The sequence below is a fragment of the Pseudoliparis swirei genome, chromosome 13 (genome assembly GCF_029220125.1).
Source record: "Pseudoliparis swirei isolate HS2019 ecotype Mariana Trench chromosome 13, NWPU_hadal_v1, whole genome shotgun sequence".
Classification (NCBI taxonomy): Eukaryota; Metazoa; Chordata; class Actinopteri; order Perciformes; family Liparidae; genus Pseudoliparis; species Pseudoliparis swirei.
In genome coordinates this window covers 11,375,370-11,398,261 of record NC_079400.1, presented here as the reverse complement: position 1 = coordinate 11,398,261, position 22,892 = coordinate 11,375,370, and the positions used below count along the sequence as shown (strand labels likewise).

Below are 22,892 nucleotides of genomic sequence, written 5' to 3'. Positions count from 1 at the left end.
CTAAACGCAGACATACTGCCGTTACTGTTCCTGCACTACAATCGATCACGAGACCGACGAGGTCCGAAGCGCCGCGGTCAAGTCGCTCAGCGATGACCAGACAACAGCAGTCCGGTGGAGCGGTCATCGTCCTGTGACGCTCCGGTGGCTGCGTGATGTCAGCGATCAGACTTCTATATTTCTATGTCAAGAACAAATAAGGCATTCTGTGCACCACGAGCTCTTCATTTCATTCGAAAGGACAGAAAGCTGAAATGTTGAAGATGATGCAGACTGGCTCAGTCCATCATGAGAACACGCCTGACAGTACAATCTTCTGTGCAGCGGGACGCGCTGACACCGTACATCATCTGCGCTCAGATCTTTCACTGAATTATATATCGGGGCTATATTAAGGGTGATGGATACTATACGGTGGGATGGATGGATAACGGATGAATGGTCGGACCTGGGAGAAGGCCTCGCCATTAATCCAAGGTTACAAGAGGCAAGCGCCAAATCTACTTAACCTCTGGGATCTCTTGGAAATGGGAATTATATAAAGTGGAAGAAAATGAGGGGGCTGGATAAAAGCCAGACAGGAAGGGAGAGTGAAGAGGAATATTTGATTCGATGTATTATATTTATTCGGGAGGAAATAGTCTTTTGGGCTCAGGGACGGGCTCAGTCAGCCCCGACGACACGGGGAAGCTGTTGGTGGCTCGAGGGTTTGATCACACAGGAACGTCTGAGATTCGGGTCTCGCTGCTGCTGAATCGTCGCCTCACTGTGAAGTCGGGCGTTCAGCTGCAGACAAATTGACAGAGTAAAGGGGATTACGCGCTCACCTGGAAGACGGTCACTATAGCCCAGAGGAGGGAGTCAAAGTTTTTCCTGTCCGGCTGGGTGTCTCCACCCTGCCCCTCGCAGCCAAACTTGCATCCAAACAGATGCATGCCCAGGATACTGATGCAGGAGGAGGGGGAGGGGAGGGGGGTGTCAAAGAAGAGAAAAACCAACAGGAAACAGAGGGGTACATGTTTACTTCAGGTAAACATCTTAGATGCAGTGCAAATAAACAGAAATAAACATTCGGGAAGGACATGGTGGGTCTTCACCAGACTGTTCCTACCGGCTGCATGTGTGAAGGGAATAACTCATTAGTTTGTTGTATTACCGTGACAGTAACCACCATATGCTGTCATTCAGGTAACAGAGAGTTATTGCTTCATAAACAGTTCAGCCATAATGCATTGTGGCAGTCAAATTGCAAGGAGAGGGAGAGGAATCCAAGTTCAGCACCATGGAGAGCGTCGCACAACCACGCCAGTGACGCCTCACGCCCATTGGAGCCACCGGAGGTCAAAGGCATCAGCATCAAAACCCCACTGAGAGGTGCTTATGCTGCTTTTTTAAATGAAGTCGACAGTTTAGACGATATTTTCCTCTTTCTTCGAGGACGAGTACGGAGATCGAGCTCGGAGTCGATCGGCACAGCTGAGCATGACGGCTGGAAGGTAACTCTCCAAACTCATCTCATGTGTTTAATCTGCTTAGTACAGTAACACGGCTAATCCTGCGTGGGTTCGTATTATGAAACCACCAGTCTATTTATTTTATATTAAACCCGGCCCGAGGGATCAATGAGCCTCTGTCTTCACTCAAATCAAAGGCTGTTTATAAATGCGTACGTGCAGTCGGGTATCCAAACATCCCTAAACACGCACGACCAACATGAAGACACTGTTCCCTCCGTCGGCAGCGTTTCCGGCACCGCCCCGCGCTGTTAGCAACGGTGGCTGCCTCCCCTACCTACCTGAAGATGAAGATGAAGAGCATGAGCAGCATGCAGAAGGTGGCCACGTTGTCCATTGTCTTCATCAGCACCACCAGCTGCCTCTGCAGGGCCGGCATGAACCGGACCAGCTTCAGCACCCGCATCAGCCGGAAGGTCCTCAGCACCGAGAGGCCGCCGTGCTGCTGACCCACGATCTCCCACACGCTGTCCAGGGAGAAGAAACACACACACACACACACATTTGGGTGAATCATGCTGGATTGAGAGCTTACATGACTGTGTTACAGTGTTGTGTTTGGCTTGTATGACTATGTTAGGGGGCTCTAATAGCTTGTGTTCCTAGTGTCAATATAAATATTAAAAAAGAACACAAAAGTAAATAAAGTTTCTTTCATCGCGGGATTTTCCTCATAAATAATTTTATTATTATTATTATTATTTCTTATTTATTTTACAGGTTTTCTAGGTTCAACAAGACGCCACACCCCAAAAAACGTATCCCCCCCCCCCCCAGCGTCAGGTCAACCTCCTCCGCGGCTCACCTGATGACCACGATGATGCCATCAAAGATGTTGTAGGGGTTCTTGATGTAGCCGAAGGGCCCGTAGACCAGAATCTTCAGCAGCATCTCCAGAGCGAACAGGCTGGTGAACACGATGTTGCTGATCTCCAGCGCGTTGGTCAACTCCTCGGGCTGCAGGCGGAGGAGGCGTTAACAAACACTTATCTCCACAGGTGAATTCAGCTCTTTGAACTGGGTCTGGGTGTCCATGTTCGAGTCCCTCCCCTCGGGGAGGAGGCTGCGGTCCATCATGACAAAGACCACCCGCCACACCAAAAGTTTTTTCCCGTCGGCAGTCGGGCTCATCAATGGAACCCGGGACTGACTGACTGTCACCCCCAGGACTACCACCTCTTCTTCCACCTTCCTCTCTCCTCCTTCTTCCCGCTCCTTCCTCTTCCTCCTCCTCCTCTTCTTCTTCTCCTCCTCCTCCTTCTTCTTCCTCCTCCACACACGTCACTTTAACATGCACTTTAACTTGAGGCCTCCTCCACACACATGCCACTTTATTTGCATGCACTTTAACTTAAACACACGCCAACATACACTTTTAACTAAAACACACCACTTGAAGCACACACCCAAACACTTTCACATTATTTGTTGTCTTTCTGTCGTGTTGATTGTTGTTTGTTTGTCATGTCCAAATGTTGCACCTTCCACCAAAAAAAAATCCTCGTTTGTGTAAACATTCCTGGCAATAAAACTGTTTCTGATTCTGATTCTGATTCTGATGTCTAATGGGAGGCGTTTCTATAAAGACCACGACAACACCTGCTGTGGAGAGCAAATAGGCCAACGGCTACAAGCAATTTAAATTAGGGCTGTGAAATGATTAAAAATTTTAATCGGGTTAATCACAGGTTTTTGTGGATTAATCATGATTAATCACATATTACCGATATTCTCTGTATATTTTGTGAGAACATAGAGATTTATGACAAAAGACGGATATACAGGACTGTCTCAGAAAATTAGAATATTGTGATGAAGTTCTTTATTTTCTGTAATGCAATTAAAAAAACAAAAATGTCATGCATTCTGGCAAGCCTTTTATTCTGATTTATTGCTGATTATGGCTTACAGCTTAAGAAAACTCAAATATCCTATCTCTAAATATTAGAATATCATGAAAAAGTATACTAGTAGGGTATTAAACAAATCACTTGAATTGTCTAATTAACTCGAAACACCTGCAAGGGTTTCCTGAGCCTTGACAAACACTCAGCTGTTATAAATCTTTTTTTTTACTTGGTCTGAGGAAATATTAAAATTTTATGAGATAGGATTTTAGAGTTTTCTTAAGCTGTAAGCCATAATCAGCAATATTAAAGAATAAAGGCTTGCAATATTTCAGTTGATTTGTAATGAATCCAGAATGCATGGCATTACAGAAAATAAAGAACTTTATCACAATATTGTAATTTTCTGAGACAGTCCTGTATACATTTATACATTCTTCTATACAATGGTGCTGCAACTCAGCAGTTATTTAGCAGTTTTCTTCCATATGGAACATTAATACATCTTCATCCTAAACAGAATGTTTAACCCTCCTGTTACCTTTCAGGTCAATTTGACCCCATTCAATGTTTAATGTCGGTGTTCTTTGGGGTCAATTTGACCCCAGGCTGTTTTTCACTGTGTCAAACATATAAGAAATATCAACTTTTTTATTTATTTAAAGGGCTATTTAGGTAGTCAACAAACAAACATAAAGTACCTCACACTTAAACTTGGGAAGCAATATTAATTCTAATAATTTTCTGGAGGTTTTAATTGCTGGGGTCAAATTGACCCCGAGGGTAAAATATGTTAGTAAATGTAAAGGTAACAGGAGGGTTAAACAGAAATGTTTTCTCTTGTTTGTCAACCATTAACTCCACCATGATACAATCTAAAGGCCTCTAGTCTTCCTCTAGCAGCTGCTGAGGCAAACTGACTGTGTGGGTTTTCTTCATGAACTGGGCCGTGATGAAAGGGACGGCGGGGACACCGCTGCAAAGCTGAAACCTCACCGGCCCGGTCACAGGGACAGATTGACAAGTGACTTTTGTTTTGCTCGGTCCCGATGCGCGCGCACGGAGCTCTGTGGCGCGCGACGGAGATCGATAAGTGTTAACGCAACGCGAAGAGACAGAAATGACATGCTGCTGTGGAGATACGATCAACAACAGACGTTTAGTTTAATAAAAGAACTAAGACGTGCTCTAGAGAACATGTCAGGGGGCGGGCCAATCTTTTTAATGTCATGTGATCTACCAACACTACGCCGCGATCGACTGGCAGGTCGCGATCGACGTGTTAAGACCCTGATCTACAGGAAGTAAAAGTCGTAACAAGGTTTCCGGAGGTGAACCTGCGGAAGGATCATTACCGATGAACAGCACGACCGTCTGCATGAGAGCGGACAGAGTTCAGATTGAAGTGGTGTATTGGAAGCTCATTTTGCAAGTGACTTTTTTTTCATCCCGACGACCAACAACAGACGGATTGGAAGCTCATTCTGCGCATGCGTTAAATGCGTTAAATAAAAAAAACTAGTTAAACCTGTAATTGAATTAACTGAGTTAACGCGTTATTTTTCACAGCACTAATTTAAATATGACAAATCTGTCACACACACACACACACACACAGCGATCACAATGCTGCTACTGAATGTGTCTGCACAAAGCTCCTCAGAGAATTGGGCTGCCACTCACATCGACATCAAACAACCGCGCAGGGAGAAGAAAAAAACTGGAAGAAAGAGGCAACAAAACAAACGGAAAGAGAAAAGCCTCGAAAAAAAATAGATAAAAGGCGCGGCTCATCCGAATGTGACATGTTATGTAAATCGGGTATCGATGGCATCTAATCATCGGCGAGGAGAAGAACAGGAGCCGGTGGGGACGCTGTTATGTGTGACACCGGCAAGGCCTTTCATCTCCATGTAATAAACAGTGTGTGTGTGTGTGTGTGTGTGTGTGCAGAGCCGTCCTCCCCAGGATGAACCAGGAGGTAATGTGATGTAATGTGAACACAGTGTGTGTCATTAGGCCCGTCCTGGTGGGCTGCCGGTAATCACGACTCACACCGCGACGGTTTAAGCAGCGATTAGTCAACACTGAGCATCAGGAGGAAACACGGCGAGCACCATCGCCGCCGGGAGCAGCGGCTCCTCGGGCGCCGCGAGGACGTCGTCATGAAATATGGTCGCTGGAGTTGCTGCACCTGCTTTCTGCACTCTCATTCGGGGGGGGGGGGTTCCAACAGGCTTTAACCTTTTAAGCACCAAGCTTATTTTAGGCCTCAGCTTCGAAAATGGCATACCCAAACTAAAAAGACTGTATCTCTGCAACCACTAGGGCTATTTGAATCATTTTTACATTTTTAAACATTGTTTTCTTTTGTTCAGATGTGTACATATCAGTCTATATGTTACTGGGTAAGAGTAAATGAAGATGGCACACAGAAAAAATATGAAAACTTCAGTTCCGAATTGAAAAAAGCACTTCCAGGACGATTATATGTTTGGAATAAGGTAGTTGAAAGGTTTAAAACGCTCACAAATCATATTCAAATATGTTAACGATCTCTCTGCAAAGTCTGACTTTTGAAAAAGTGAAGCAGAACAAAGTTAGAGAGGTTTTAGTACGGAGAATTTAGGCGAGGTCTCCAAAACGGCCATTTTGGATTCGAATTTTCCCATGTAACAAACCATATATGTCACTTCTATGTTACTCATGATGATCAATATTTCCAAATACAGCATTTTTCAACTTTTGAAAAAAAAAGAAAAAATTATAATTTTTAAATGAGTAAAACGAAGTCGTATGCGCAGCTCAACTCAGCGGGGGATGGGTCGATTTCAACGGGCCTGATGACACACACTGTGTTCACATTACATCGATTTTGGAAACGTCAGAACAAGCAGAATTGAGGGCTACCAAACAAAACTAGATTGATAGCACTGGGAGCCACAAGCCCTTCTTATTCTTGACACATATTTAAATTGTTATGAATCAATTAAAACAAAGAAATAAAACGAAAAAATATTTATATTGAATTATAATGAACAAAATATGTATAAACTTTCATTTATTAGATTTATTTATAGATAGTGGTGATATCAACTCAAAATAAATGTGTTTCGTTGAGGACTCCACCTTTGTACCTAACTGAATCATCAAGTGAAAATCAGTTGTATGATGAGGTGAAGACGCAGGTGGGTGGCTGTATGGTGGTGTGGCGCCTCAAAAAACCAGAGGGTGAAGTTCAAGTAGGGTAGTCAGGGCAGTCCTTCTGTGTGGAGTTGCATATTTTGTTAGTTAGTTAGTTTATATTTTTAGTTGGACAAAACACAAATTAATTTAATAAATTAAATATCGTTATTTTTATTGAGATGTATTTGATACAAATGAGTTGGACTAACTTAATTACATTTTATTGCACTGATGTGCTAAATTTGAGTTGGAGTTGCATATAATTATTGGATGGAAAACCTGCCAGCAATTTAATTGAGTTCATCCAATGAGTCATTTCTTTGAGTGCAGTAGAATCCTGGAAGTACACGCTTCAAATGAAGCACCCTAAAACACCAAAGTCAACGACAGGAGCCCGTGGAGCTGCTCCGCTGTTCCTCCAGCTAGAGGACCCGTGGCTTTGAAGAATGCCTTCATTTCATTTTAAATGTTTTTTTACTTTAAAGCAGGAACCATTTCCGCCATCGCTTTTTTAAGCATACACAGGGTGGCATGCCGACCGCCATCTACTGAACACCGCCACGTACCTGACACATCCATCCATCTATTTTCAACCGCTTATTCCGGGGTCGGGTCGGGGGGGCAGCAGACCCAGCCGGCTGACCCAGACTTCCCTCTCACCCGCAACATTGTCCAGCTCATCCTGGGGGATCCCGAGGCGTTCCCAGGCCAGCCGGGAGATGTAATCCCTCCACGTGTCCTGGGTCTTCCCCGGGGTCTCCTCCCAGTTGGACGTGCCTGGAAAACCTCTAACGGGAGGCGTCCGCATCAGATGCCCGAACCACCTCAGCTGACTCCTTTCGATGTGAAGGAGTAGCGGCTCGACTCCACGCTCCCTCCTGATGTCCGAGCTCCGTACCCTATCTCTAAGGCTGAGCCCGGCCACCCGACGGAGGAAACACATTTCGGGCCGCTTGTATTCGCGACCTTGTTTTTTTCGGTCACTACCCAAAGTTCGTGACCATAGGTGAGGGTTGGAACGTAGACCGACCAGTACATTGAGAGCTTTGCCTTTCGGCTCAGCTCTCTCTTCACCAAGACGGACCGGCACAGCGCCTGTTTCACTGCTGCAGCCGCACCGATCCGCCTGTCGATCTCCCGCTCCATCTTACCCTCACTCGTGAACAAGACCCCGAGATACTTGAACTCCTTCGCTTGGGGCAGGCACTCTGTCCCCACCTGGAGGGAGCAATCCCTCGGTTTCCGGCAGAGCACCATGGCCTCAGTTTTGGAGGTGCTGACTCTCAACCCTGCCGCTTCACACTCGGCAGCAAAACGCCCCAGTGAGTGCCGGAGGTCATGGTCTGAGGATGCTAACAGGACCACATCATCTGCGGCCGGTGGCTGCCTATAGCTTAGCGTAGTGCACAGTGACCACACGCAACCCGCCTCTAAAAATGTTTGTTTTTCGGACAAAAAAAATGCTATTAAAGATTGATTATTGAGCTGTAGAGCTCACCACACTAGGTCACTCACTGGAACCCCGACAACATCTCGAAAAAGTTCTAAAAGTTGCTGCCTTGTTGTGATTTATTTAATTCTAATAGGTTTAGAGTTTAATTATGTCCAAACCAAGAACCGTCGACGGAGGACTTTAATGACAGCGTCCCGACGGCCAATCGGAGCCGGAGCGATTCGACCCTCACAAGTCCTTGCTCAGTAAGAAGTCGTCGCTCCCTGAAGACTCCCGGCCCGACATGCTCCACAACACCGAGATGTAACACTGCACCATCATTAAGATTCATTCAAAAGTTCACTGGCTCCTGACTCAACCACTGACTCCCACGGGGGCCTCATGTTAGCATTACGGATATTCTCGTCATCCTCGTGCTTTAAACCTTCTCCGACCAGCTGCAACTCATCGGGACAGAAGTTGAACAACGAGGGGAAACAATGGAGGAATCTCAGACACGAGCGTCGGAGTATTTCATCACGACACTCGAGGTTGGTGATGAAATGCAACGTCGGAAGGAATAGAGGAGAAAACAGTGCGGAGGAGACACCTGTGCCCTCCTGCCTCCTCGTTAGGAAAATAGATATAAAAGAAGAAGAAGGAGAAGAAGATGTCTTCCTAACGTCTCCTGGTCTCTGTTTCATCTCACCTCTTGTCTCTGGCTTCACAGACACACAGATGCATCTATTCCTTTGATCCCCGCTGGTTTTTTTAAACAAACACACACACGCAACACACACAACACACAATCACAGGCGCGCAGATTAAGTAAAAGTGAATAAGTGTATGAATCCCACTTGGGATGTTTGTGTCCGATGAATGACCTCACACACGTCCAGGAACAGGCCACGCCTCCTCACTGCATACAGGCCACACCTTCTTACTGCATACAGGCCACGCCTCCTCACTGCATACAGGCCACGCCTCCTCTCGTCGTGAGCTCTCCTCCTCACCATGTATGTCTATATAGACTCACAGCTTCATAGAAGAGGAGGCCGTAGATAAGCCGGAACGAGTCGTACAGTTTTTATGAGGTGATACTTGGACTGTAGACAGCCCCCCCCCCCCCCTGTTTCTGCTCTGCTATTGTTCCAGCTTGTGTATTAGACATTTTACATTACAGCGAGGGAACGGGGTCATAAAAAAAGGCCTTTTTTGGGGGGGCATGTAGGAGCCCACATTAAAAAAAAGACGTTGGTTTATCAAAGCTAGCGAGAGATAGAGAGAGAGAGATGCAACAGGAAGCGAGAGACGCCCCTTGCCTTGGCTCGCCTCTGCCTGGGGTAATGAGGCGAGGAGGTAACGAGGAAGACGAGGAAGAGTTTTATCTGTTTAGCGCTAATGCCCAACGTCACCTAATCTGATCTCATCTAAACGGGATGCTGCGCTCTGCTGCGCCCGGACTGGAGATGGTCTGTGTGTGTGTGTGTGTGTGTGTGTGTGTGTGTGTGTGTGTGTGTGTGTGTGTGTGTGTGTGTGTGTGTGTGTGTGCGATTACTAAATCAAGAAGAAGGCATTTCAAGCATGACATGGTGAGATTATGTGTGGCTGGTTGTGAGTGGAGCACTGCAGCGATGTGAAAGTCTGCACCAGCTCCACGCGGAGATATCCATAATCATAATCATACGGAACAGTTTTCACGAGGGTCGACTTCAGGGCCCCGGATGGGTGTTGGTTTTTACTCCATGCTTCTTACTCCATGTTTCTTACTCCATGCTTCTTACTCCATGTTTCTAACTCCATGTTTCTAACTCCATGTTTCTAACTCCATGTTTCTAACTCCATGTTTCTTACTCCATGTTTCTAACTCCATGCTTCTTACTCCATGTTTCTAACTCCATGCTTCTTACTCCATGTTTCTAACTCCATGCTTCTTACTCCATGCTTCTTACTCCATGTTTCTTACTCCATGCTTCTTACTCCGCAGCTGTAGTTTACATTATGGATATTAACCCTGTGAGATCTGGTGTCATTTACTCGATTTTACACAATTTCTTTCTTCAGTTTTCCATCAAGAATTGCAGAAGAATCTCAGCTCTCAATATAATGAGGCACAAGTGTAAAGAGATAATATACTGTAGCTCTAAAGCTGAAAATTGAAGTTGGATTTTTTTAAATTCTTCGTATCTCTTGTGAAAACATACCTTTACTCGTGTGGATAAACGTTTTTGGTGTTTGGCATCGGTTCACTAAAGGTATTGGATTCCAAAAGCAGTGAAATATATGAATAAAATGGTAGATACATGTATAATAAATGTTGAAAACCAAATATAGCAGCGAACAACTGTTGTCCATGTAAAGATGCAAAGGAGAGGAGAGAGAAGGCACTCTCCCTCTGTCTGTGTGTGTGTGTGTGCTTGTGTATGTATGTGTGTGTGTGTGTGTGTGTGACACAGGGTTTTCATCGCACAGCTGAAGCGTTGCTCCCGCCCTCCTGTACCCCTTTTAACCAAACACCGTCCTCTGTGTCAGCCCCCCCCCCCCCCCCCCCCCATCCTGTCCTCCAGCACATTGAGCTGAGCCGGTGAGAGCCAATCGAATTGCTCCCAATCTGGGGTCGAGCGCCCTTTATATTCATCTTTATTAGCATGAAACCAGAAGCCGTCGTCCTCTTCGGGCTGCAGACAAATGTAAAATGACTTTTTCATGTAGCGGACGGCTTCCTCTTGATTTGTGGTACATTTTGAAGAAGAGATAAAAATCCTCCATCTAAATGGGTTAAATAGACTTTTCTCAATGTGAAGTAAACTTTAGGATCTAACTTGTGAAACGTTTCTGCAGTTTGAAATGCTTTTTGGGTTGAAGCATTTATGAACTTTTCCCATTTATGTTCTTATTATTTCTTATTGGTCCACACTGCTGTGGCTGGATTTCTTCCCTCTCGGTCCATTCTGACTAATCTCTGAACCGGATCATCGTATCTCTCTCCTCTCAGACGCCACAGGAGACTCACACACTGGGCCTCAGAAGCCAAACACCCGAAGGACACAGAGAGTGTGCCCGTTGAATAGTTATGTCCATTTTATAACTTCCCCTCATCAACTGAAGTTTGTCCCTCTCTCTCTTTAATGTGAGCATCATCCGTCCAGGAAGCTGGAGGCAGATTCAGAGCCGGAGAGGAGAAGTCGCTAAACACCGGCCGGATGTCATTTGACATCTCACTGAACCAGGAAATAACTGAATGCAACATTTGATCACCTCATTGATTCCTCCTTTTTATTTGACTCCCTCCTTAAACCGGGATTAGCGGCTGTTATTATTTTTCCGTCCACGTCTCACCATTAGTACAAATTGGAGAGAAAAAAATAACTTTTTTCCGGCCTGTCTGTCTTAGATCTGGTTTATCTGTGTGTGTGTGTGTGTGTGTGTGTGTCTGTATATGTACGTGTGTGTGTCTATATATGTGTGTGTGTGTGTGTCTGTATATGTACGTGTGTGTGTCTATATATTTGTGTGTGTGTGTCTGTATGTGTGTGTGTCTGTATATGTGTGTGTGTGTCTGTATATGTGTATATGTGTGTTTGTGTGTATATGTGTGTATATGTGTATATGTGTTTGTGTGTATATGTGTGTGTATGTGTGTGTGTCTGTATATGTGTGTATCTTTGTGTGTGTTTATATGTGTGTGTGTATGTGTGTGTGTCTGTATATGTGCGTATATGTGTGTGTGTATATGTGTGTGTGTGTGTATGTGTGTGTGCACATAATAAAGCATCACAATGCATCAGAGACCTTTAAACACAGTCTACTGTACATTAAGACGATAACCTGTGAAAATTGAAATCACCTGCGGCTCAAGTTAATCTCCGTGAGGTAATCCTACCGTCACAAATTCAAATGGAGGTGATTTTAATTTGAAGGGGGCCTGAACTTCAATTATACAACCAGACATTCAATTAAACCCTAACGACCTCCGTCATGTCCATCACGGCTCACGGAGCTTCGGGAGAGTCTTCCTGTCCAATCCGGTGCGTCTGCTAATGCACCAATACGTCAAAAAACAATTAAAAAGTGTCATTCCTCACCTGTAATTAGTGATTTATGATGGTCACATGATCCAAGGACAAAAGGTGAGCGCTCCACCTCTACTGCTGGCTCCATTCAGTCTATATCTACGTCAGTTATTAGAACACTACACACCTGTTTACACTACACACCTGTTGACACTACACACCTGTTTACACTACACACCTGTTTACACTACACACCTGTTTACACTAGATACCTGTTTACACAACACACCTGTTTACACTACACACTTGTTTACACTACACACCTGTTTACACTACACACCTGTTTACACTACACACCTGTTTACACAACACACCTGTTTACACTAGATACCTGTTTACACAACACACTTGTTTACACTAGATACCTGTTTACACTAGATACCTGTTTACACAACACACCTGTTTACACTACACACTTGTTTACACTACACACTTGTTTACACTACACACCTGTTTACACTAGATACCTGTTTACACTACACACTTGTTTACACTACACACCTGTTTACACTACACACCTGTCTACACTACACACCTGTTTACACTACACACCTGTTTACACAACACACCTGTTTACACTACACACTTGTTTACACCACACACCTGTTTACACTACACACTTGTTTACACTACACACCTGTTTACACTAGATACCTGTTTACACTACACACCTGTCTACACTACACACCTGTTTACACTACACACCTGTTTACACAACACACCTGTTTACACTATATACCTGTTTACACAACACACTTGTTTACACTACACACCTGTTTACACTACACACTTGTTTACACTACACACCTGTTTACACTAGATACCTGTTTACACTACACACCTGTTTACACTACACACCTGTTTACACAACACACCTGTTTACACTACACACTTGTTTACACTACACACCTGTTTACACTAGATACCTGTTTACACTACACACTTGTTTACACTACACACCTGTTTACACTACACACCTGTCTACACTACACACCTGTTTACACTACACACTTGTTTACACTACACACCTGTTTACACTACACACTTGTTTACACTACACACCTGTTTACACTAGATACCTGTTTACACTACACACCTGTTTACACTACACACCTGTTTACACAACACACCTGTTTACACTACACACTTGTTTACACTACACACTTGTTTACACTACACACCTGTTTACACTAGATACCTGTTTACACTACACACTTGTTTACACTACACACCTGTTTACACTACACACCTGTCTACACTACACACCTGTTTACACTACACACCTGTTTACACAACACACCTGTTTACACTACACACTTGTTTACACTACACACCTGTTTACACTACACACTTGTTTACACTACACACCTGTTTACACTAGATACCTGTTTACACTACACACCTGTCTACACTACACACCTGTTTACACTACACACCTGTTTACACAACACACCTGTTTACACTAGATACCTGTTTACACAACACACTTGTTTACACTACACACTTGTTTACACTACACACCTGTTTACACTACACACTTGTTTACACTACACACCTGTTTACACTAGATACCTGTTTACACTACACACCTGTTTACACTACACACCTGTCTACAATACACACCTGTTTACACTACACACATATTTACACTACACACCTGTTTACACTACACACCTGTTTACACTACACACCTGTTTACACTAGATACCTGTTTACACAACACACCTGTTTACACTACACACTTGTTTACACTACACACCTGTTTACACTACACACCTGTTTACGCTACACACATGTTTACACTACACACCTGTCTACAATACACACCTGTTTACACTACACACCTGTCTACAATACACACCTGTTTACACTACACACCTGTTTACACTAGATACCTGTTTACACTACACACCTGTCTACACTACACACCTGTTTACACAACACACCTGTTTACACTACATACCTGTTTACACTACACACCTGTTTACACTACACACCTGTTTACACAACACACCTGTTTACACTACACACCTGTTTACACTAGATACCTGTTTACACTACACACTTGTTTACACTACACACCTGTTTACACTAGATACCTGTTTACACTACACACTTGTTTACACTACACACCTGTTTACACTAGATACCTGTTTACACTACACACTTGTTTACACTACACACCTGTTTACACTACACACCTGTCTACACTACACACCTGTTTACACTACACACTTGTTTACACTACACACCTGTTTACACTACACACTTGTTTACACTACACACCTGTTTACACTAGATACCTGTTTACACTACACACCTGTTTACACTACACACCTGTTTACACAACACACCTGTTTACACTACACACTTGTTTACACTACACACTTGTTTACACTACACACCTGTTTACACTAGATACCTGTTTACACTACACACTTGTTTACACTACACACCTGTTTACACTACACACCTGTCTACACTACACACCTGTTTACACTACACACCTGTTTACACAACACACCTGTTTACACTACACACTTGTTTATACTACACACCTGTTTACACTACACACTTGTTTACACTACACACCTGTTTACACTAGATACCTGTTTACACTACACACCTGTCTACACTACACACCTGTTTACACTACACACCTGTTTACACAACACACCTGTTTACACTAGATACCTGTTTACACAACACACTTGTTTACACTACACACTTGTTTACACTACACACCTGTTTACACTACACACTTGTTTACACTACACACCTGTTTACACTAGATACCTGTTTACACTACACACCTGTTTACACTACACACTTGTTTACACTACACACCTGTTTACACTACACACCTGTTTACACTACACACTTGTTTACACTACACACTTGTTTACACTACACACCTGTTTACACTACACACCTGTTTACACTAGATACCTGTTTACACTACACACCTGTTTACACTACACACCTGTTTACACTAGATACCTGTTTACGCTACACACATATTTACACTACACACCTGTCTACAATACACACCTGTTTACACTACACACATATTTACACTACACACCTGTTTACACTACACACCTGTTTACACTACACACCTGTTTACACTAGATACCTGTTTACACAACACACCTGTTTACACTACACACTTGTTTACACTACACACCTGTTTACACTACACACCTGTTTACGCTACACACATGTTTACACTACACACCTGTCTACACTACACACCTGTTTACACTAGATACATGTTTACACTACACACCTGTTTACACTACACACCTGTTTACACTCCACACCTGTTTACACTAGATACATGTTTACACTACACACCTGTTTACACTACACACCTGTTTACACTACACACCTGTTTACACTACACACCTGTTTACACTACACACCTGTTTACACTACACACCTGTTTACACTACACACCTGTTTACGCTACACACATGTTTACACTACACACCTGTCTACACTACACACCTGTTTACACTAGATACCTGTTTACACTACACACCTGTTTACACTACACACCTGTTTACACTAGATACCTGTTTACACAACACACCTGTTTACACTACACACTTGTTTACACTACACACCTGTTTACACTACACACCTGTTTACGCTACACACATGTTTACACTACACACCTGTCTACAATACACACCTGTTTACACTACACACCTGTCTACAATACACACCTGTTTACACTACACACCTGTTTACACTACACACCTGTTTACACTAGATACCTGTTTACACTACACACCTGTCTACACTACACACCTGTTTACACTACACACCTGTTTACACTACACACCTGTTTACACTAGATACCTGTTTACACTACATACCTGTTTACACTACACACCTGTTTACACTACACACCTGTTTACACTCCACACCTGTTGTTTACACTAGATACCTGTTTACGCTACACACATATTTACACTACACACCTGTCTACAATACACACCTGTTTACACTACACACCTGTCTACACTACACACCTGTTTACACTAGATACCTGTTTACACTACATACCTGTTTACACTACACACCTGTTTACACTACACACCTGTTTACACTACACACCTGTCTACACTACACACCTGTTTACACTAGATACCTGTTTACACTACACACCTGTCTACACTACACACCTGTTTACACTAGATACCTGTTTACACTACATACCTGTTTACACTCCACACCTGTTTACACTCCACACCTGTTTACACTAGATACCTGTTTACGCTACACACACGTTTACACTACACACCTGTTTACACTAGATACCTGTTTACGCTACACACATGTCTACAATACACACCTGTTTACACTACACACATGTTTACACTACACACCTGTTTACGCTACACACATGTTTACACTACACACCTGTTTACACTACACACCTGTCTACAATACACACCTGTTTACACTACACACCTGTTTACACTACACACCTGTTTACACTACACACCTGTCTACACTACACACCTGTTTACACTACACACCTGTTTACACTACACACCTGTTTACACTACACACCTGTTGTTTACACTAGATACCTGTTTACACTACATACCTGTTTACACTACACACCTGTTTACACTACACACCTGTTTACACTCCACACCTGTTGTTTACACTAGATACCTGTTTACGCTACACACATATTTACACTACACACCTGTCTACAATACACACCTGTTTACACTACACACCTGTCTACACTACACACCTGTTTACACTAGATACCTGTTTACACTACATACCTGTTTACACTACACACCTGTTTACACTACACACCTGTTTACACTACACACCTGTCTACACTACACACCTGTTTTAGTTATCAAGCTCCTCTTTTATGGAACCAGCTTCCAATTTCAGTCCGGGAGGCAGACACAGTCACCTCGTTTAAGAGTAGACTTAAGACCTTCCTCTTTGACAGAGCTTATAGTTAGGGCTGAATCAGGTTTGCCCTGGTCCAGCCCCTTGATATGCTGCTATAGGCTTATAGCTGCCGGGGGACGTTTTAGGATGCACTGAGTACCTATCTCCTCTTTTTTCTCTCCTTAAGGATGAATTTTCATCTCTCAATCACACGTTACTAACTCTGCTTTCTCCCGGAAGTCCTTTTGACTTTACGTCTCATGGGGTCATCGGACCCTATGAGACGGCATAGATCTATCTGCCTGATGGATCGTCTGGGTCGTAAATTCCTGCTCATGACTCGCCACTGTCCTGTTGAGACTTCCTCCTCCCCACCGCCATCTGCCTGATGGATCGTGGAGGTCTCCATCGTGGAATATGCCTACTATGAACTATTCATACACTCTGTCATATTCATTGAATGTATTTTAACTCTAAATCTGTCCTTCTGTACACATTACATCTATTGCATCTGTCCATCCTAGGAGAGGGATCCTCCTCTGTTGCTCTCCTCCAGGTTTCTTCCCTTTTTTTCCCCTGAAGGGTTATTTGGGAGTTTTCCTGGTCCGATGTGAGGTTTTGGGGCAGGGATGTCTATGTGTACAGATTGTAAAGCACTCCGAGACAAATTTGTAATTTGTGAAATTGGGCTATACAAATAAACTGAATTGAATTGAATTGAATTGAATTGAATTTACACTAGATACCTGTTTACACTACACACCTGTCTACACTACACACCTGTTTACACTAGATACCTGTTTACACTACATACCTGTTTACACTCCACACCTGTTTACACTCCACACCTGTTTACACTAGATACCTGTTTACGCTACACACACGTTTACACTACACACCTGTTTACACTAGATACCTGTTTACGCTACACACATGTCTACAATACACACCTGTTTACACTACACACATGTTTACACTACACACCTGTTTACACTACACACCTGTTTACACTAGATACCTGTTTACACAACACACCTGTTTACACTACACACTTGTTTACACTACACACCTGTTTACACTACACACCTGTTTACGCTACACACATGTTTACACTACACACCTGTCTACAATACACACCTGTTTACACTACACACCTGTCTACAATACACACCTGTTTACACTACACACCTGTTTACACTACACACCTGTTTACACTAGATACCTGTTTACACTACACACCTGTCTACACTACACACCTGTTTACACTACACACCTGTTTACACTACACACCTGTTTACACTAGATAACTGTTTACACTACATACCTGTTTACACTACACACCTGTTTACACTACACACCTGTTTACACTCCACACCTGTTGTTTACACTAGATACCTGTTTACGCTACACACATATTTACACTACACACCTGTCTACAATACACACCTGTTTACACTACACACCTGTCTACACTACACACCTGTTTACACTAGATACCTGTTTACACTACATACCTGTTTACACTACACACCTGTTTACACTACACACCTGTTTACACTACATACCTGTCTACACTACACACCTGTTTACACTAGATACCTGTTTACACTACACACCTGTCTACACTACACACCTGTTTACACTAGATACCTGTTTACACTACATACCTGTTTACACTCCACACCTGTTTACACTCCACACCTGTTTACACTAGATACCTGTTTACGCTACACACACGTTTACACTACACACCTGTTTACGCTACACACATGTTTACACTACACACCTGTCTACAATACACACCTGTTTACACTACACACCTGTCTACAATACACACCTGTTTACACTACACACCTGTTTACACTACACACCTGTTTACACTAGATACCTGTTTACACTACACACCTGTCTACACTACACACCTGTTTACACTACACACCTGTTTACACTACACACCTGTTTACACTAGATACCTGTTTACACTACATACCTGTTTACACTACACACCTGTTTACACTACACACCTGTTTACACTCCACACCTGTTGTTTACACTAGATACCTGTTTACGCTACACACATATTTACACTACACACCTGTCTACAATACACACCTGTTTACACTACACACCTGTCTACACTACACACCTGTTTACACTAGATACCTGTTTACACTACATACCTGTTTACACTACACACCTGTTTACACTACACACCTGTCTACACTACACACCTGTTTACACTAGATACCTGTTTACACTAGATACCTGTTTACACTAGATACCTGTTTACACTACACACCTGTCTACACTACACACCTGTTTACACTAGATACCTGTTTACACTACATACCTGTTTACACTCCACACCTGTTTACACTCCACACCTGTTTACACTAGATACCTGTTTACGCTACACACACGTTTACACTACACACCTGTTTACACTAGATACCTGTTTACGCTACACACATGTCTACAATACACACCTGTTTACACTACACACATGTTTACACTACACACCTGTTTACACTAGATACCTGTTTACACTACATACCTGTTTACACTCCACACCTGTTTACACTCCACACCTGTTTACACTAGATACCTGTTTACGCTACACACACGTTTACACTACACACCTGTTTACACTAGATACCTGTTTACGCTACACACATGTCTACAATACACACCTGTTTACACTACACACATGTTTACACTACACACCTGTTTACGCTACACACATGTTTACACTACACACCTGTCTACAATACACACCTGTTTACACTACACACCTGTTTACACTACATACCTGTTTACACTAGATACCTGTTTACACTACACACCTGTCTACACTACACACCTGTTTACACTACACACCTGTTTACACTAGATACCTGTTTACACTACATACCTGTTTACACTACACACCTGTTTACACTACACACCTGTTTACACTCCACACCTGTTGTTTACACTAGATACCTGTTTACGCTACACACATATTTACACTACACACCTGTCTACAATACACACCTGTTTACACTACACCTGTCTACACTACACACCTGTTTACACTAGATACCTGTTTACACTACATACCTGTTTACACTACACACCTGTTTACACTACACACCTGTTTACACTACACACCTGTCTACACTACACACCTGTTTACACTAGATACCTGTTTACACTACACACCTGTCTACACTACACACCTGTTTACACTAGATACCTGTTTACACTACATACCTGTTTACACTACACACCTGTTTACACTACATACCTGTTTACGCTACACACACGTTTACACTACACACCTGTTTACACTAGATACCTGTTTACGCTACACACATGTCTACAATACACACCTGTTTACACTACACACATGTTTACACTACACACCTGTTTACACTACACACCTGTTTACACTACACACATGCAGGGTTTTTCCTGCATAGAGAAAATTTGGGCGCGTGCCTAAGCCGTTTTCCCGAGCGCCTATGACAAATCCCGAGCGCCTAAGGCAAAAAAAAGTCCGCGATGGAAAGAAAAAAAAACTGTTCATCAGGTGCATGTCAGCTAATATGTTCTCAATAGTATGTTTCAAGGAGGCTACAGCCGAACCCTCGTTCTGTTTTGATCAACAGTCATCGAGTTGAGTGTCTCTCCTAGGTTTACAGCTTCAGGGGGGCGGGACTAGTGCCGCTAGCCATGTTGGTGCCCTAAGCTTAATTTAACACTGAGGTGTGCTCACCTGTGTGCGCGCATCACGGCTGAGCGAGGCGCACGCCGGCATCGGAGCTCTGGGGCGCGAGCCGAGAGGAGTTGTTAACGGGGGGGGGGGGGTGCTAGTGAGAGTGCGGAGATTTCACCCTGTTATAATGGTAGGGGAAACACTGGAGTTGATAAGCGTGTCTTCTTGTCTGATGGACACTTCACACATGTTTACACTACACACATGTTTACACTACACACCTGTTTACACTACACACATGTTTACACTACACACCTGTTTACACGACACACATGTTTACACTACACACATGTTTACACTACACACCTGTTTACACTACACACATGTTTACACGACACACCTACTGACTACTGTATGGCACTTGTTGGCCCTTTGTCTTTGATAAGTGAAAAATAAACAAACTTGACTTACTTACTATAATTAATTATGAAGTTAACCAACAGCTCTGCAACAGAGTCTATATAACAATGCTAACGTCATGCTAGCCATCTATTGTTTTACATTAAGGGGGCGGCTGTAGCTCGGTGGGGTAAGAGGGCCGTCCTGCAACCGCATGGTTGTCGGTTCGATCCCCGCTCTCCCCATTAGTTGCAAGTCGAGCAAGGCACTGAACCCCCAGTTGCTTCCCGGGCGCCTCACCGCAGCCCACTGCTCCTTAATGACTAAGGATGGGTTAAATGCAGAGAACTAAAAGTGTATATATATTTTTTTTATTTTTTATTTATTACAATACATCGGTTTTTATTTATTACAATACCGATGTATTGTAATTTTTAAAAAAAATATATATATATATATACACTTTTAGTTCTCTGCATTTAACCCATCCTTAGACGGAGGAGGAGGAGTTTCTTTATGTAAAGAGAGACAGGGAGAGACGGAGAGAGACGGAGAGAGAAGGAGAGAGAGACGAGGAGAGAGACGGAGATAGATGGAGAGAAAGACGAGGAGAGACGGAGAGAGACAGAGAGAGAGACGAGGCGGAGAGAGAGGGAGAGGCGAGGAGAGCGGAGAGGATGGAGAGAGACGAGAGAGGCGAGAGACGGAGAGAGACGGAGAGAGAGGGAGAGATGGAGGAAGAGACGGAGAGAGAGACGAGGAGAGACGGAAAGGGACGGAGAGAGATGGAGAGAGACGGAGATAGATGGAGAGAAAGACGAGGAGAGACGGAGAGAGACAGAGAGAGAGACGAGGAGAGACGGAGAGGGATGGAGAGAGAGACGAGGAGAGATGGAGAGAGACGGAGAGAGAGACGAGGAGAGACGGAGAGAGACGGAGAGAGACGGAGAGAGACGGAGAGAGACGGAGAGAGAGGGGGAGAGACGGAGGAAGAGACGGAGAGAGAGACGAGGAGAGACGGAAAGGGACGGAGAGAGATGGAGAGAGACGGAGAGAGAGACAAGGAGAGACGGAAAGGGACGGAGAGAGATGGAGAGAGACAGAGAGAGAGACGAGGAGAGACGGAGAGGGACGGAGAGAGACGGAGAGAGATGGGGAGAGATAGAGAGAGATGGAGAGAGAGGGGGAGAGACGGAGGAAGAGACGAGGAGAGACGGGGGAAGAGACGGAGAGAGACGGAGATAGATGGAGAGAAAGACGAGGAGAGACGGAAAGGGACGGAGAGAGATGGAGAGAGACGGAGAGAGAGACGAGGAGAGATGGAGAGGGACGGAGAGAGATGGAGAGAGATGGGGAGAGACAGAGAGAGATGGAGAAAGACGGGTTGACCCCCCAGTAAACAGATGGCGGGCTTTGTCTCGTCGTTGTCTCAACTCTTACATCAGCTCCTCCATAAATGGTAACGCTCTTAAACTGCGCGGGGAGATAAAGCAGACGCCCCTCTCCTCCTCCTCCTCCTCCTCCTCCTCCTCCTCCTCCTCCGCCCTCCCACCCGTCAGCCCTTCTTCTCCATCACCTCCGGGTCCTCACACTCTGTCAACCCTATCCAACACTTCAGTTAATCATCTCTTTATCCCTCCGTCCGTCCGCTCCACACACACACACACACACACACACGCTTTACATCCGCTGCACTTGCCTCTCCCGGCTGACCTCCACGGTTCCCTCCTTGTGAGTGTGTGTGTGTGTGTGTATGTGTGTGTGTGTGTGTGTGTGTGTGTGTGTGTGTGTGTGTGTGTGTGTGAGTGTAAG

The 22,892-nt window shown here is 43.9% G+C and overlaps 1 protein-coding gene across 1 annotated transcript in view; it reads right to left on the bottom strand.

The window, feature by feature from the left end:
- The window catches only part of cacna1g (calcium channel, voltage-dependent, T type, alpha 1G subunit), a 146,942-nt gene that overhangs the window by 78,237 nt on the left and 45,813 nt on the right, over positions 1 to 22,892 (bottom strand). The window contains exons 9-11 of the mRNA XM_056429253.1: positions 2,320 to 2,471; positions 1,796 to 1,981; positions 828 to 945 (exon numbers count right to left, since the gene is read on the bottom strand). Coding sequence (XP_056285228.1) covers positions 828 to 945; positions 1,796 to 1,981; positions 2,320 to 2,471 — 456 coding nt within the window. The remainder of the gene's footprint in view (positions 1 to 827; positions 946 to 1,795; positions 1,982 to 2,319; positions 2,472 to 22,892) is intronic.